Raw genomic sequence first — 18,145 nt, 5'->3', positions numbered from 1 at the left:
CCCCGCCCTAACATCGCCCCGGGGAGCAAACATTTTTCATTTTAACCACGTTAAAAAAGGGCGCTTGCGTTGGGAAGTAACGCTCTTCTCCTGAGGAGGCCTGGGCTAGACCCAAATGCATGACAAGAACCTTTTTAACACCTTAAGTAGCTTGATTTGACTAGAATGCATGAGTATCATGCACGGGTTAACTTGTATAACAATATAGGTTTAAATATAATAAACCCATTCCTTTTAGTCTAATTACCTTATTAGACCCTGTCCCCCACCTGTGTATGTTCGACCTAGGAGACTCATTCTGCCAGAATGAAACCCCCCGTCTGCAGCCTGTACCTGCAGACACTTTGGGATTTTATGTAACCCTATGCAGGAGAGGTTTGTCGAATAGCCCTCTTTGTCACAATAGATACATAGATATACGTAGATATAAAGACATACATATATACATAGTCATACGTAAATAGTTGTACATATATAGATACATGGTCAGACTTACATAGATACATAGTCATATATACAGTGCATTGGCCACATTGAGTCCCTGTCTACTGACCAACTTGTCCTGATTGTACAATGTAACAAGATCGGAACCTTCAAACTTCTGGCAAACGTTCCTGGCCTCCTGCCAGCTGAGGGATCGGTGAGGCTCGATGTAGATACATCGATTCTTCCACTGCTTCCAGGCATCGGCTTTGGGACAATCGGCATCTGCGTATAAAATGATTAATATAAAATGGACCTGTCCCAACCTTAGGAATGTGTCCAATCCACCTCCCATCCCTCATTACTCATTGTCAATTTATTGATATAAAAGGCGGTGGTGGTATCTGTGTTTCTCTGAATGTGACTCCACCATACTGGATATGTAGCAGCCGGGCCATTAATCAATATTCTATATATATTCCATATAACTATGCACTTTTTCTGCATCCAAGACACCAATCAACGCAGAGCTTGGCCAGACCTTTCCAAACCACTCCCAAATTGTGAGGTCACACCCTCTCTATGCATTGAAGCCTGTGGAGACCACGTTCGCTCCTCAATCACATCAGGATAGGGCGCAGAGGGAGTGGCTCTGCAGGACAGAGGAGGGGCTTACCAAAAAGCTGCCTCTGTAGGACAAAGGGAGAACCAAACAGGTTTTGTTTACTACCAAATATTATTTACTTTTTGTCCCCTACTAGATAATGTATTAACAAGGGACCACCCTCTGTCAGGCCCATTATAAATCACTTCAGCCTTTGGGTTGAAATACGGTACTTCACAACATTTCCCTCAGTACCTTCCAGCAGTGACACGGACACAGAAGCCTGGGAACATTTCTGTAGTTCGACTATCTTGGAGGACCTTGAATATGTCAGACAGAACCCGGAGTTCAAGTTCTGAATACGCCCGTCTCTGAGCATCCGAAAAGTGCTCAGTGAGCTCTCCGTACAATCTGCAGTCATCCGCACCATGTTTACATTGACAACCTGGAGCGTGAAGAGAAGCAGACGGGATGCCTCAATGTCTAGAACAGAGCCAGGAAGTACGATTTGCTATTTTGGTTTCAAATCCCATTTATGGGGCCTCATTTAATCATGGGGCCTGAGACATTAAGGAAAGTAAGGTAAAGAAAGGAGTAAGTTTTCTCCGGGACAAACCATGTTACAATGCAAGGGGTGCAAATTAGTTTATTATTTTGCACATAAGTTAAATACCGGCTGTTTTTCCATCTAGCACACAAATACTTGATAGCTTTATTCTTACACTGAAATTTAAAGTTGATCTAGGACATGCCCTACCCCAAGTATAAATCTGTCCCCACATTTTAAATTTACCTCCCCCTCCAATGCAACATGGTTTTGCCCAGGTGCAAAGTTACTCATTGTTTTGCTTTGCTCTCCGTAATGACTCAGGCCCCTGATTGGTAACTCGTCTAACACTGCATGCAAAGGTAAACGCAGCTTAAACACTTGTCGATATAGCAATTCGTTTATAATTACAGGAAACACTGTTCATATTTTTATGCCTAGTTAAAAAATAATTCCAGGTAGACGATTAATGGAAAGTTCATGTGGTTTATATATAGAGCCTAAGCTGATCTATTTTATTTTCATACATTTACATGGGCTTATAAATGGCTCCAAATGTGGTATGAACAGACTGAAAAACACCCCGCTGTATATACTCACACAGCAAACCAAATAGTAAGTAAAAATACAGAAAAATAAACAAAATGCTAAATGATTATCTTCCTGTAAAAGCTTGAAAAAATAAACTACACATGTTGAAACATTAGTCTGTAAATGAATTTAAGAAATGACGTTGTGTTTTCTTACAAAACAGGAAAGGCGTGTATTCTTGAAAGCTCTTATAAGGGAGTGTGAGTAACAGACCTGCTCTCCACAGTTTGGCAAAGAGTACACTTAGGGGTCTGTTTACTAAAGCTTCTAAAAAGTGGAGATGTTGCCACTGGCAACCAATCAGATTCTAGTCATCATTTTGTAGAATGCACAAGATGAATGAGAGCTAGAATCTGATTGGTTGCTAGGGGCAACACCTATTTTTTTTTAAACTTTGATAAATCTACCTCCCTTGATGTATAAATTATCCAGAGTAGATTATTATGATAATTCCAGTGGGTGCTCAGATATAAAACAGTAAGTGGAGTTTGGAGCCCATAGTAGTTTTAGTTTATTAATACTCTTGTTCTGTATTTGGTGAACATTCTTTTTACATTTTATTCTAATATTTTAGAGATTATTAGATTATTAAAGTCTTTAAATAACTGTGGAACATTGTTGTGCTACAAACTACTTCATGACAGATATATATTGATATATTATACAGAATATCACATACTAAATATCTGCAGTTCTTAATGAAAAACAGTTCCTGCAAGTAAATTCTTACAGGAATTCTCTTTGACTGCACTACCAGCGTCATACAGCAGTAGGCGCTGTTTATCTGATATCTCTTCCTCTGCCAAGATTGCAGAGAGATCCCATAATCACTGGTAATATGGAAGCGTTTACCGTGACGCAAGAGGCGGGAATCATGATGTTGCGGAGCCTCCCGTTCTCTTGTTGGGCCCAGAAGGAGTTATTGATGCACTTTGTCAGCGTTGACTCCATGTATAGCTTCTGAGTGGAGGCGTTGACACACAAATAGGCGGAGGCACTTATAGAATACAGCGACCCGGACCACATGAACGGTGCATCTGGAGGGGAAGAGAAGAGTGAGACAAGAAGAAGACAGCAACGGGTCAGATGTTGATGATCGGTACCCCTCATCACTGTCTATAGTCCAACTAGACCCCAGTGATAGTCAATTGGCGGTTCTAGAGCCACATGCGGACCTCCGAGCCTTCACTTGCGGCCTCCAGCTCCGTCCTGCTTCATAGTCAGTTTATAAAATACAATATATTTGTTACAAAATAAATTAAAAAGTTGAACATTGAATGGAGCCCCTTAATCTCTGCTGCCCTAGGCAGGAGCACGTGTGGCCTCACCACTACTCTGGGCCTGCCCAGAAATGAACTTGTTGGCAGATTGCATAATACTTTTAATACTGGGGTCGTCGTCTGTAGATTATATTATTAGAATCAGAGAACAAAAGACTAAAAATATTCTCTCTTCATCTCATTGGTCACCATTTTTTGCTCCCGGAGAAATCATCTGGACGGCTCCGTACTTTTTGTCCATCAACGACATCCAGCTGACGAGGTTTCCTGGGTATTTCCACTTCACCTTGGTGGAGGCTACAAGTTTAAGGTCGGTGGGGGAAAGGACGTGGTCCCAAATGTTTAGTTCACTGATGTCACCCGTGAAAGAATCACTGGTCTGGAAGTCACCTGTAGATCGTACAGAAAGATGGATATATGAATTAAAGCCTTTACCATTGCACATTAAATGGGTGACCTAATTAATTTTCATTTTATTGCAAGTCCGAAAACAGCAGTAGAAGAATTTAATATATCAGAAACCACGATCAGAGCCCAGATATGATAACCCAATGCTCTACGGGTTCCACTAACTAAACAAGAAGCTATGATGATGAACTAATGATTGACAGTCCTGGGTCTATTGCAGCTTACAGTGCTGGGACTACAGTGGAGGTCCAGGATTGTTGACTGGGGAATCCAAACTTTGCATTTGCCATGATTCACTTTTAACAGGACATATATTAGTTTGTATATGTCCAATCGCATAAAAAACATATAAAAAGCATCTGAAACATTTCCCCGCCCTTGAAAATATTTGGTCACAAACATAAACGTTATTTACAAATATCTGTATCAGCGTCTACATTAATAACACAAATAACTCTACGTTCACAGCATAGATTGTGGCAGCCACTTATGGAGCCTGAATAATATAACACAATCCTGGGGGATTCATTTGCCTGATTTAAAATAACGAAATCGGTAACAGCTGCTACTTTCAGGTATCGCCGTCCTTTTAATATACTTATAAAAATTGTTGCACAGACAAAGATTGCTGCAACCCATCACAACCAGATTGTCAGTTTAGAAATTGAAATGCCTGATTGGCTGTTAGGCATTACAGCATCTTTTTTCCTATGCACCAATTTTCATAACTGACTTAATAACGTTGAAAATAGAAAAAAAGTAAAACCATAATTCCTCACCTTTCTCAGTTTCAAACTGTCCCACAACAAGTGACCCTCCGGGCGGGACCCCAATCTTCTCAAACTCAGGGGCGTTGACGTATACCGGGCTCAACGGAAAACCGTCAATAAATACTGAATATGGGGGGGCTGTCAGAGCCATGTGGTGCCACCTCCCATCTAGTAGCGACCCCTCTGTCACATTTATCATGACTGTTCTGTAGACAATGACAAGAGTTAAAGGGTAACGACTCTCAGTAGACTGGTTCCGTTCTATTAAAATACAGCCGATCATATATAACACCCCCAGCACTATAGCTGTCGTATCAACCTAAGGAGGGAACAGGCTTCGCAAGAAGGGTCTGTAAAGGTAAGATAAGGTAAGGTAAAGAAAGGACAAGATAAGTTAATGTAAGGGCAAGGTCTACAGTAAATTCCAAAGGGTAAATATATCAAGCTGAGATTTTTCCGGCGAGTTTGAAAAACCAATCAGATTCCAGCTATCATTTATTTAGTACATTCTACAAAATGACAGCTAGAATCTGATTGGTTGCTATAGGCAACATCTCCACTTTTCAAACCCGCCGGAAAACTCTCAGCTTGATACATTTACCCCCAGGTCTGGTTAACAGACAGGGTGGATAGAGTTCATCTTTGTGGACAGGTTGTGAGGTTACCATGGTAAATGACATTGTGATTTGGTCATGTAACATGATAATCCTTTGTTATTATTTCTAAGGGTATTTTGCTTGGTAGCGAATTGCAGAGATGCTGGAAACTGTGTAAACTGTTTCTTGAACCGGTTCATCGAATTGGATGTAAAGTTTTTAAAATTTGACTTAAAATTCTTGAACTTTAGATGGATTTTAAAAAAATATATATGAGCTTAATTTAAACAAAGAAGAACAGGTTTGACTATTTGCAAAATGGATTGACCAGGGGTGAGACGGTCCCCATATGGCAAAACTTTAATTGTTACATCTTAACTGTTTTCCAAAGCATAGGGCAAACCTTAAAAATTAACAGGGAAATACAAACCACCAGCACAGCAATGTCTCCTTATTAGATAAATAACAAATGTTAAATCACTTTTTTAGTATTTAAAATTGTTATTTTAACATAAAGGGTTAACTTCCAACACTAATGGCGGAACTTGAACTTCAGATACAAAATATTATTCCGCCTATATTGAGTATGGCCCCGAAAACTGTTTGTGACCCTTAAACCGCTGAGATTCAATCACTTTTTCAACCAGTTTGAAATTTCTTAACCATCTCCAGTGAATTGATAGGTTGTATTTTATATTATGAATATTAATTCAGCTACAACATGGCTTCCACCTACCCCGGACTGTAGATATTTTATTTCTATACAACTTGTACAAATAATCTAACTCACCCTTTAACCTGGAGTGAGAGCCCTGTGGGCGACAGCGTAAAGAGTGCAAGCTCTGCTGGCCGGGATTTCAACGAATAAGTACAGACACACATCATTTTGTTCGTACTCTCCGTGCTTTTGATCCACACAGCCAGGGTGAAACTGGTCAGGTAGGTTTGGATGGCCCCGTCCAGGCGTAGGTAGTTAGACGGACCAGCCGGTAAGCGCATATCGAAGGAACCAAGATAACCTGTGAGGAAATACAGCTGAAAGATCACCGGTATCTCACCCTATCCACCATTTTATCACATAAGAGGTGGAAAATCTAATTCTCTTGTTCTGTATACGGGATGTAATTCTCAGAATCCATTCTTTTTCTGCAGGGAAATCGCGATTCGAATTTTCCAGCTTAATTTCCAACAGCAAAAAACTGAGCTGAAACAATCATCTGGTATTAGAGGCGATTTTTGACAACAATAAATGAATGCAAACAAGGTTGTTGTCATTGGAAAATAAGTGGAAAAAGCAGAGTCGAACAGGTTCTCTAGAATGACCTCACCCCACAGCACAAATTGAGGATAATCACAGAACAACAGAAGCGTGCAAACATTAGTACAAATCATCCTCGTGCCTTCACGATTTTTAGAGCACTTTTCTTGCACTGCCGTCCATATGAATGAAGTGTATCTGGTTGGGGCAAAAGCAAATCAGTTGTAAGGGAAAAAAGGTTCTGAGATCCCCCTGAATCAGGAACATCCCCCTAAAATTTACAGTCTCCACCTCTATGAAGCTCATTTAAATATATCATCCTACAACAGGAATTGCATTAGAGTGCAGAGTGAGGAGCATTCTGCATTCAGCATCACATTGGTTATTCACACTTGCCAACTTTTCCTCGTTGGCTTCAGGGAGATCCCGGGGGAAGGTGAGCATGCGGGGGCGGGGCTTCACAAATTGCATTATTTTGGCATCGCCCCCTAAACGATTGTCACAATTTTGGGCAACTACAGCAGTGGGCGGGGCTAAGATGATGCAATATTTGCGTCATTAAGCACCACCCCCTACCACTTATCTATTACGGGGGCGAGAACCGGGAGGTTGCCCTGCTCTCCAGGGAGGTCTCCCAGAAATGCGGGAGTCTCCCGGACATTCCGGGAGAGTAGGCAACTATGCGTTAAAGAAAAGCAGCTAATGAATCTCTAGAGACTGAAGTGTCTTTTACATTTCTGGCTCCATTACTGAAGTCATGTTGTCTTACCTGTCAGTCTTTGATTATATCTTGGTCTCCATGAAAATGGCCACCTTCATAGGCATCAATACATGGACATAGGACACAATTTCTGAACTGTGTCATCATGCCACAGATGGCGAAGTCTACCACGTCTTGTACTGGCTCAGCATCAGGGAGAATGCCAGACTCTTCAGGGAGTGAGGGAGATCACCCCTAGTTCAGGGAGTCCCTCTGACATTCAGGGAGAATTGGCAAGTATGTGGTTATTTAGTTACTGCTATTAGAAAATAAATGGGATCAATATCAGCAAAGTATTTTGTACAGAGTACAAGAAGTCATGTTGGGAGGAGGTGTCACAATGTAGCAATTCTGTTTCCAGTACTGTCTGTGATTCTATTCTGTAATTCAGCCAATAATTGTGTCTCCCAGCAGAGGGCAATGTTGATCACTCGGAGAATGTCTTATTGTATAGTGCGGCGGTTCCCAAAGTGTGCGCCACGGCTCCCAGGGGTGCCGCGGCGCTGTCACTGGGGTGCCGCGAGCCAGACATAAAAAAAGAGAAGACAGAAACTTACCAATCAGCGCGGCGCCGGGACCCAGCAGCCTCCTCTCTCCCGCAGCTGTCACTGACGTCTATATTCAGTGACAGCTGCGGGAGAGAGGAGGCTGCTGGGTCCCGGCGACGCGCTGATTGGTAAGTTTCTGTCTTCTCTTTTTTTTATGTCTGGCGTGGGGCAGAGTGAAAAGGATGGTGGTACCGGAGGGGGACAGTGTGGCAGCGGAGGGGGACAGTGTGGCAGCAGAGGGGGACAGGTGGCAGCAGAGGGGGACAGCAGGCAGCAGAGGGGGACAGTGTGACAGCGGAGGGGGACAGTGTGGCAGTAGAGGGGGACAGTGTGGCAGCGGAGGGGGACAGTTTGGCAGCGGAGGGGGACAGGTGGCAGCAGAGGGGGACAGCAGGCAGCAGAGGGGGACAGTGTGACAGCGGAGAAGGACAGTGTGGCAGCGGAGGGGGACAGTGGGAAGCAGAGGGGGACAGTGTGACAGCGGAGGGGGACAGCGTGGACCAGAGGGGGCAGCGTGACAGAGGGCTGCAGATGGGGCAGCGTGACAGAGGGCTGCAGAGGGGGCAGCGTGCCTGGGGGTAGAGGAGGGGGACAGCGTGGCAGAGGGCAAAGGAGGTGACAGAGGGCAGAGGAGGGGACAGCGTGACAGAGGGCAGAGGAGGGGGACAGCGTGACAGAGGGCAGAGGGTGCAGCGTGAGAGGGCAGAGGAGGGGGAATAGTGTGACAGAGGGCAGAGGAGGGGACAGCGTGACAGAGGGCAGAGGAGGGGGACAGCGTGACAGAGGGCAGAGGGGGCAGCGTGAGAGAGGGCAGAGGAGGGGGAATAGCGTGACAGAGGGCAGAGGAGGGGACAGCGTGACAGAGGGGGCAGAGTGCCTGGATGCAGAGGGGGCAGAGTGCCTGGATACAAAGGGGGCAGAGTGTCTGGATGCAGAGGGGGCAGTGTCCCTGGATGCAGAGGGGGCAGTGTCCCTGGATGCAGAGGGGGCAGTGTCTCTGGATGCAGAGGGGCATTTTTGCATACAACTAAATAAGTATTTTTGTCGTGACCTAAATACCTATTACAATTTTTTGACCCAACTACTTCTAAAACAGGACTGCTCAGTAATTATTTTGGAGGGGTGCCTTGAAAAAATTTGGAGACTCTAAGGGTGCCGTGAACTGCAAAAGTTTGGGAACCACTGGTATAGTGAATAGGTAAATGCAGAGGACAAGAATGAGCTTCCAATTTTCGCCATCACAAAGATTTGTTTTTGCTTCGCTCTATATATGAATGGAGTTACTGTCAGTGATAACCCCATATCAGGATGGCATTAAAAGAGGGGACCATTGAAAGAAATATTTATTAAATAAATTAGCTTTTTTTTTTTTAATGCCGGTGTCTTCAAAACAAATAGTATTATTGCCTCAACCTCCCCAAAAAAATCTAGTCCCTGGAGACTCTAAGATATATGTATATAATATGTAATAGCAGTGAGCTGGAAACCTTACTAGTTAATTATAGACATAGCTCATATCAAGACAACCTGTTAAACACAACTGACACATGAATTCCTCACCTAAGGTGGCCTCAGTAACTCTTCCCCCAGCGATTTCAATGACATTCACAGGCTGAAAGTAAGACACTTGGTTCCCCGGGATCGTGAGATGTTCTTGATAATTAATATAACTTGTCACTCCAGATGGGGATATCAGCATCCCCCATGTAAACTCAGTGTGGTAAACCTGGATGGGGGTCAGACCGCTTTCTTGGAGACCCCCGAACCAGGACGAGGCGTTGCCGGTGACCCGCGTTCTGCTGCTGTTAAGTGTTATCAGGAAAGTCGGAGACGACTCCTTTGTCTCTTTAAGCACAATTCTGCAGATAGAATCCATTGGGACCGACAGGACAATGTCAAGGGAGGAAGATGGGCCGAACCCCCCCATCATCTGGAGATGGGTGGTGGCATCTGGTTGGCAAACGTCTAGGAGAGATGTGAGTTTAGAGATTACGAATCATGAAGTGAAAACAAATATTAAACTGTTACAGATATGAAATTACAGTAGATCCCAGTGCCTCACCTACATTCCGGCCTCCTTAGGCTGGAGCCTACGTGGATTCTACACAAATACATACCTAGGGGTAAATGTATCAAGCTGTGAGTTTTCCGGTGGGTTTGAAAAGTGGAGATGTTGCCTATAGCAACCAATCAGATTCTAGCTGTCATTTTGTAGAATGCACTAAATAAATGATAGCTAGAATCTGATTGGCTTTCCAAACCCTCCGGAAAACTCTCAGCTTGATACATTTACCCCCTAGTGTGCATTGCTAACAGCAGGACTAGATGTCACTATATATTATTCCAGGTATGCTTATACATTTTTTGCATCCATGTCTTTTGGCCGTAGTCTGGTAGTGGTGCAGTCCTGATTTAACATAATTATATGTTTTGTGTTTCCCCTCTTACACCGGTGGATGGTGTAGGTGGTCCCATACACATACTTCTAAGTTAGAGTTTATCCAGGCTAGAGCTCGTTGTCTTCAGCTCTGTGGGTGAAAGTATAGAAAGGCTTACTGGCTCTATCGTTTAGCCTAATCTGTTGGCCTCTATGCAGCAAGTATTGATAGTCTCAGGTTTGGCACGCCTGTCAGTCCCACCCTGCCCCCCAATGTACTGATATCTCTGCATGGCTCTCGCTAGCCTCCCACTTAAAGCTCTGGCCAACATATCTCACGACTGCAACTCTATCAACGTACCAGTTGTCCATGTTTGGATTGGCGCACTCCGATCGACCACTAGACAAGGTTATGGCTATGCCAAATGGCGTCAACTTATACTGGACTCGAACACTAGCCGTATCCTCATCCTTTACCAGGCTAGGGTAAGATTTATAGAGTTAGGATTTTTTTTAAAATTCCTTTCAAGGTATTGGAGAGGGCAGTTTAAATTCTCAGATCTCGCCACCAATTTCTGGTGGTGGATCTCTCTATTGGTCTCAACCACATGGTGCCATCTATTAAAATGGGCTCTGCCATGGGGCATTTCACATCCTTTGTTTTTTATTAATGTCATTTGTGGTAGTCATGTTGACCTCAGTTTTCCAGTGAGACAACTTAACATAATGCCCCGGTCATTGGTAGATTCTCCTAAAGACCTGGTCCTCGGACCACAACCAAGCCCACCCCTTTAATATCCCCTCTTACCATGCACACACTTGGGGTACAAAGTTACAAGTGAAAACACTAACAGGTAAAACTTTACAAGTATAGAGCCTGGGATCCCGGAGCCACCACCTACCAACCTACAGCCGGTATACCAATATAAAACCAATATACCGGTCTCATTCACACAATGCCCAGTTGGTAGCCAATGACATAGGGAGCATACTTATATCAGACTTGCAGATGAAGCCGGTGGGGCTGGTTGGGGATGTAGTAATACAACTTTGGCTGAACCACAAACCGTGGCGACGGGGGTCACTGGACGACAGATAAATAGCCCCACAATATCCGTTCAAATTCAATACAGCGCCCCCTATAATGAAATAAGCACAGTGTTACAAATTACACCGGTCGGTACTGTTATTATCAGCAATTATCACTTTAAAGTTTCTAAAAATCTTACTTACCGCCCCAGCTGGACGGAGGTCTGCAAAATTTAAGTCTTACTGGGGGTCATAATAAGTTTGGCTTAAATATGACCACATATTAAGAAATAAGAAATGTCAATAAAATGTACAACGAAAGCCATTCCTGAAAGACATGGAAGCCCTGTGCGCTTTGTAAATTACATGTATAAAAATGGAAATACTGACTAATATTCTTTCAGAAATTACGATCCTGACAGGTGCATACCCGCCACTGTGACGGTCTGCGTAAGCCGCATTTGCGTGAACGTACCCTTACTTTAATTGGCCTATGTTAGACCGATCGACTACCTCCCAGGTTTAACCGCTCCAGTAGTAAGGAGGGGCACGTGTCAGATGCGTGCAACTCTGCATGTGCGTTTACGTGTGCGCTCTCCCTGTTGTCATGCACAGCAAAAAAAAAAAATCGCCATTTCCGCTATGCAAACAGCTGTACGTCCAACTCCGCATCAGGCCCTATATGTATATATCACGTACGGTCCTGCCAGGCAAAGAAATTAGAAGATGACCCATCAGTCCACTTCCAGCTTGTACGGTACTGAAGTCCGAGCCACATGTACCAGTTGTCTTCAGGGTACGCGTCTATAAGAGACAGAATATCATTATATATAATATGCCATTATGCATCTATAGGAGACATCTATAGTCACATGTTGTATCTATTGGATACAGTAAGGCTTATTTACAAAATTTTACACGCCCACTTTTTGAGCCTTATAACCAGAGCTGGATTATGCATTAGACAGCTTAAGCTTCCACCTAGGGCCCAGTGGACAATGATGGGCTTGGATTACACTAGCCCATTTTTATGTGTTCTTTTTTGACAAGCAGAGGGAGTGCGGGGGGGAAACAATATTTTCCAGGTTCTTAATCATGCTCTGGTGGGAACTGCCCCAATAAAAGGGTGTGCCTATATTTGTGGATTCACCTGGAAAATGTGTCTTGGGATCCCAGTAAAAATGGCGCTAAAATAAACAATCAACTTTAATTTTATTGTTCAAAGTACAAATGGGCTTAGTCGTACAAGTGCAACCGTAAGGTAAAAAAAAAATTAATTCCTTTTGCTGGGAGAAAAATTGGGGCTCAGAAAAAACCGGGCACGACCCCCTGAATCTTGTGTTTGCATGCGGGTGCATAAGAAGGGACATTGATGCACACATCCCAGACTCGGCAAAAAGTGCCCCCTATTAGTTTAGAACCTCCCATTAGAAGACACACTTCTACAAGTGCTGCCATCTTGGTCCTTAAATCCATGCGTTTGCCCATAATAATGTTCACATTTGGGCAAATGCAGGTTGGGGACATCACAAAACAGCATTTTGCACTGTGCTCATACACTCACGTAACACAATTACTAATTGCAGTCTGTGTACTAATGTAGATATAGTCGCAGTACGGCGCATTACCAATATTTCATTATTACATATAATGCAGCTTTGCTCATAAATAGGGAAGGATGAGACCAACATGCCAGAGGGTAATGAGTAATCTTATTACCATGAGTAGATCCTCCACAACCCCTTATCTGGGGGCGCTACCAAGATGGCCGCTCACAGTGACCCAGAGGAGGCAGATATGGAGGACAAAGTGGGAATGTCCCACTCTTTCTGTCATATTTACCTTAATATGCACCCATATGGGCTACTATCATCATATATAGGGGTAGATTTGTCAAACCATCTAAAATGGAAATGTGGAAGTGTTGCCCATAGCAACCAATCAGAGTCCAGCTGTCATTTATTTGGTACATGCTAGAAAATGATATCTGATTGGTTGCTATGGGCAACATCTCCACATTTCATTTTATGAAAGTCTAAATCTATTCTACAGTCACAATAAGTATAGAAGTAACTAATGTATGTCTCTACAATACACCCCTATAGGTAAAAGTATCAGAAACATATAATAATGAGTGACGATATACAACTGAAGAATATTGAGGGTTATATATATATATATATATATATATATATATATATATATATATATAGATATATATATATAATATCTATAATATAAATGTCTAGTGGCGTGTGTTAGTCTGTCTGTGTGTGTGTGGAAAAAATAAAACCAAGCTGCAGCGCCACCTGCTGGGCGGAGTTATACACTTACCTACTAAATTCTTAGGGCTAGATTTACTAAGCTGCGTGTTTGAAAAAGTGGGGATGTTGCCTATAGCAACCAATCAGATTCTAGCTGTTATTTTGTAGAAAGCACTAAATAAATGAAAGCTAGAATCTGATTGGTTGCTATAGGCAACATCCCCACTTTTTCAAACACGCAGCTTAGTAAATCTAGCCCTTAGTGTGTGTGTAAAAAAAAAATTCAGAAAGGGCTGAAATTTGGTATACTAAGATGTTTTTAATTTGTTAATTTAATTTGTTAATTGTTAAAAGTGTTTATAAAGATTTAAAAAAAAAAATATATATATATTTCTTGAAGGAGAAGTGACAGTTGGGAGTGGTTGGTGGTTGCCGGGGGTGACAGTGGGGAGTGGTTGGTGGTTGCTGGGGGTGACAGTGGGGAGTGGTTGGTGGTTGCCAGGGGTGACAGTGGGGAGTGGTTGGTGGTTGCCGGGGGTGACAGTGGGGAGTGGTTGGTGGTTGCCGGGGGTGACAGTTGGGAGTGGTTGGTGGTTGCCGGGGGTGACAGTGGGGAGTGGTTGGGGGTTGCCGGGGGTGACAGTTGGGAGTGGTTGGGGGTTGCCGGGGGTGACAGAGTGAGAGGAGTGTGATACTCAGGACCGCTGAGAGAGATCCTTGTGTCTGGATAGACATCTGGATAGATGTGGCGATAAAGATGAGGTGATGGAGAAGAATGATGAGGTGGTGACATGTGGACAAAACCACGTTAAAAAAGGGCGCTTGCGTCGGGAAGTAACGCTCTTCCCCTGAGGAGGCCTGGCCTAGCCCCAAATGCATGACAAGAACCTTTTTAACACCTTAAGTAGCTTGATTTGACTAGAATGCATGAGTATCATGCACGGGTTAACTTGTATATATATATATATGCACATATTTATACACACACACACATATATATATATATATATATATATATATATATATATTATATTTATATATATATTGCAATTAAAATTTTAAACACATTATTATCTCCATAATTCACATTGTAATTTTCCATGCATCCTTATCTTCAGTAAAATACATTTTTTTGTCCAAGGGAAATAGTCAAATATAGTTCAAGCTCCTGAATACCAGCAATGCAAATAGCTTGCAATCAAAACACAGACTAAAAATATTTCTTATTATTGAGATAACAGGAGGAAGTTCTAGGAAACATATCAAGTAAAGAAACACACAATATATATCTCACACCCACTCTGGGTGACGGATGCTGTGGAGATGATTTATTCTAAGAGTGCAGCATTTTGTTTAAATACTTTTGTTCTGATAACTCTATTAATACTTGTTAAATAAACTTCCCCACCGCCCAGTACTGCGGTAATACTTGTTAATTACGCTCTTCCACACACTAAAGGGGGAAACTTTGCTTGCAAAACCTGGGGGTGATATTGGAGTAATCAGTTTGATGTGTAGGGTGATGTGAGAACCTATTTTCATTTCGCTGTCTGATAAACTAACCCCCAAGTGACCTCCTCCTCTAGTGACCAGCTACCTCAGTGTTGGCTAACCTGTGACACTCCAGGTGTTGTGGAACTACAAGTCCTAACATGATTTGCCATTATATAGCAGCTTATTGCTGGAAGGGTATGCTGGGACTTGTAGTTTCACAACACCTGGAGTGTCACAAGTTAGCCAACACTGAGCTAGGTCTTGTCCTGCAGGCCGTGGGACAGCCCTGTGCTCTAGTGTTAAATTTTTGCTGGGGACAAGAATCACCTGCAAGAAACATGTTCTCCTTGTTGTCGTCCACACTGGTCAGAGACCCTCCAGAACTGCGGCAAGCCTCGGACGCTTGGGGCCATGTCTTTGTGTCCGCTCCGGAGGGGAAGTAAAAGCTATAACACTTGGAACGGAATATGGTCTGCTTGCTGGTGACACTGGTGGAAACTGCAAGGAGAAATCACAGGTATAAAAAAAAAAAAAAATGTATCTAGGAAACAATAAAATATAAGTTCAGAATAATTTAATGTTTTGTGCCGAGTCCCAGATTATACATTATTTAAAGGACCAGAGAAGAAAACCTTGATCTCTCCCCCAACCTCCTCTAAGGTTGGGTACACACTTATACAATCACATGATCGCGCCCGTTGGGTCAGATATTGCATTAGTGTGTACGCCCCCAGATCATGTTTTGCTGTACCAAAACACATGGCATCTGTTGATTTGGTTTTATAAACCTCTAAAAATCACGGTCAACGATGGAACGATGTCGGACGAACGTGGAAGTGTGTACAGTCATCTAACCAACCTAAACCAACCGGATTGAAAAAATAAATTTGAGGATAAGCAAGTTTGGACAGTGACCGGCACAGGTTCCACAGCCCCCTCCACGTTCACGCCTTCGCCCTTCGTAGAGCTTGTTCACACTTACGTTCCGAAGACGCCGAATTTTAAATTAAGGTCAAGTTCGTTTTTACCTACTGTGTATTAGCCTGGTGTGGAAGGCGAGAGGGGGGCGGCTACGAGTGTATTATATCTATATAAAGCCTCGTGGTTTTTATATGGCATGAACGGTGGATTCTAATATCCTTATAATTTACAGCTAGCGTATGGTACATTATAATCAGCCCAATCGGAATCCTCACAGTGAGCCCATTACCGAGGTTTAGGGCGCAGAGCAGTTTTAGCGCAACAATCAGACGTTCCGGAGACCAGTCCGTCTTCATCCTGACTCTAGGAGCACAAACACAAATGGAACAGTTACCGATTATTCACTACAACATAATTGCATAAACCGTTATTTAAGAATGAAATGTTGGCAACGATGTAACAATAATGCGCTTAACATTCTCGCAGGCTGGTCTTGGTGTTATTTAATTTTGTTCTGTTAAACTTCTGATTATTGTTGTAAAATCTGTTTGTTTTAAGTATGTGATCCCCTCGCATCTTAATAAACAGTTTTTGTGCTTTGGAACCACAGCAAGTGAATCGGACAATCGCTTATATATATCTCTGATCATATACAGTAATGAATGCACAGAGGCGTATCCTAGGAACGATATGCCAATTTATCCCCCTAGATAGGCTGGATTACCTCCCCCCCACTCCATGGGGTAAATGTATCAAGCTGAGAGTTTTCCGGTGGGTTTGAAAAACCAATCAGATTCTAGCTATCATTTATTTATAGTACATTCTGCAAAATGACAGCTAGAATCTGATTGGTTGCTATAGGCAGCATCTCCACTTTTCAAACCCGTCGGAAAACTCTCAGCTTGATACATTTACCCCCTGATGTGGGGCTAAGCCCAAGGGGGGGGGGGGGGGGGCAGAAATTGGTCCGGCTCTAGGACACTTGACTACTGAGCTGGTGATCTAAGCACTATACAAAGCGGATCAATCTGTAGGAAACTTTGTATAGTACCTATCATGAGGTGTGTAGCGAACTTGGTTACATTGTAGTCTTTGTTTGCCTTAAAAACAGTCTAAATATTTACTTATAATCTCTGGGAAAATAAAAATTGAAAGTGAAATGACTTCCACTATACTGAGCGTGTGCATTTATCCTGATGACAGGGAAACTGTTATTTGTGAGTCTCCTTCAGGGAACAGAGGGGAGGGCTCTTATCTGTAAAATAAATACTCCTCTTCTGTGACTAGAGCAGCACAGTATCTCCTGACACTTACTGGCTGCACGTGGGAAATCAGGTAGGACAACGAGTAACTCCATCTCTACATGCATTCATCCGGGTGGGAAATACACCCAACAGCTCCTAACAGTGCAGGGTTTCCATCTCTCCTGGCTGGAGCACAGGTGTATTCGTTAGTGACTGATACATTGTAACAGATCCACAGGTGGTGTAATTATATCACTGGTCACCTGGAAAACCTGCACTGTTAGGGTGCCGTGAGGACTGAGCTTGTGAAATCCTGTCCTAAACCCTTATTGGTATAGGCAGCATGGTGGCTCAGTGGTTAGCACTTCTGCCTCACAGCACTGGGGTCATGAGTTCGATTCCCGACTATGGCCTTTTCTGTGTGGAGTTTGTGTGGGTTTCCTCTGGGTGCTCCTGTTTCTTCCCACTGCTATTAAAATGCACTTAGGGCTAGATTTACTAAGCTGCGGGTTTGAAAAAGTGGGGATGTTGCCTATAGCAACCAATCAGATTCTAGCTGTCATTTTGTAGAAGGTACTAAATAATTGAAAGCTAGAATCTTATTGGTTGCTATAGGCAACATCCCCACTTTTTCAAACCCGCAGCTTAGTAAATCTAGCCCTTAGTCTCTCTCTCTCTCTCTGTGTATGTTAGGGGATTTAGACTGTAAGCTCCAATGAGGCAGGGACTGATGTGAGTGAGTTCTCTGTACAGCGCTGCGGAATTAGTGGCGCTATATAAATAGATGATCATGATGATGGGGCAGCAGATTAAAAAAAAAATCACTTGATGTTTGGAATCAGCCTTATAGGAGGTTTGAAACTATATATTTTATATGCCATAATGCGTTCTTGAACTTGATTAATTTCTCAGTATTCTCTATGTACAGATTTGCATAGTAATATCTCTTACCATCTTTAGGAGCTAAATGTATCAAGCTGTGAGTTTCTGGCAGGTTTGAAAAGTGGAGATGTTGCCTATAGCAACCAATC

At 43.0% G+C, this 18,145-nt stretch overlaps 1 protein-coding gene across 1 annotated transcript in view; it reads right to left on the bottom strand.

Moving 5' to 3' along the window:
• LOC142101885 (uncharacterized) overlaps window positions 1-16,230 on the bottom strand; it is a 61,246-nt gene extending 45,016 nt beyond the window's left edge. The window contains exons 1-11 of the mRNA XM_075186314.1: window positions 16,160-16,230; window positions 15,277-15,447; window positions 11,891-11,995; window positions 11,155-11,301; window positions 9,346-9,750; window positions 6,010-6,238; window positions 4,633-4,829; window positions 3,635-3,835; window positions 3,018-3,202; window positions 1,283-1,538; window positions 554-708 (exon numbers count right to left, since the gene is read on the bottom strand). Of these exons, the coding sequence (XP_075042415.1) occupies window positions 554-708; window positions 1,283-1,538; window positions 3,018-3,202; window positions 3,635-3,835; window positions 4,633-4,829; window positions 6,010-6,238; window positions 9,346-9,750; window positions 11,155-11,301; window positions 11,891-11,995; window positions 15,277-15,447; window positions 16,160-16,226 (2,118 nt within the window). The 5' untranslated portion in view covers window positions 16,227-16,230. The remainder of the gene's footprint in view (window positions 1-553; window positions 709-1,282; window positions 1,539-3,017; window positions 3,203-3,634; window positions 3,836-4,632; window positions 4,830-6,009; window positions 6,239-9,345; window positions 9,751-11,154; window positions 11,302-11,890; window positions 11,996-15,276; window positions 15,448-16,159) is intronic.
• Window positions 16,231-18,145: the final 1,915 nt, after the last annotated feature.

Source organism: Mixophyes fleayi, chromosome 9 (genome assembly GCF_038048845.1).
Source record: "Mixophyes fleayi isolate aMixFle1 chromosome 9, aMixFle1.hap1, whole genome shotgun sequence".
NCBI lineage: Eukaryota > Metazoa > Chordata > Amphibia > Anura > Limnodynastidae > Mixophyes > Mixophyes fleayi.
Note: the sequence above shows the minus strand (reverse complement) of the source record. Positions and strands in the feature narration are given on the sequence as shown.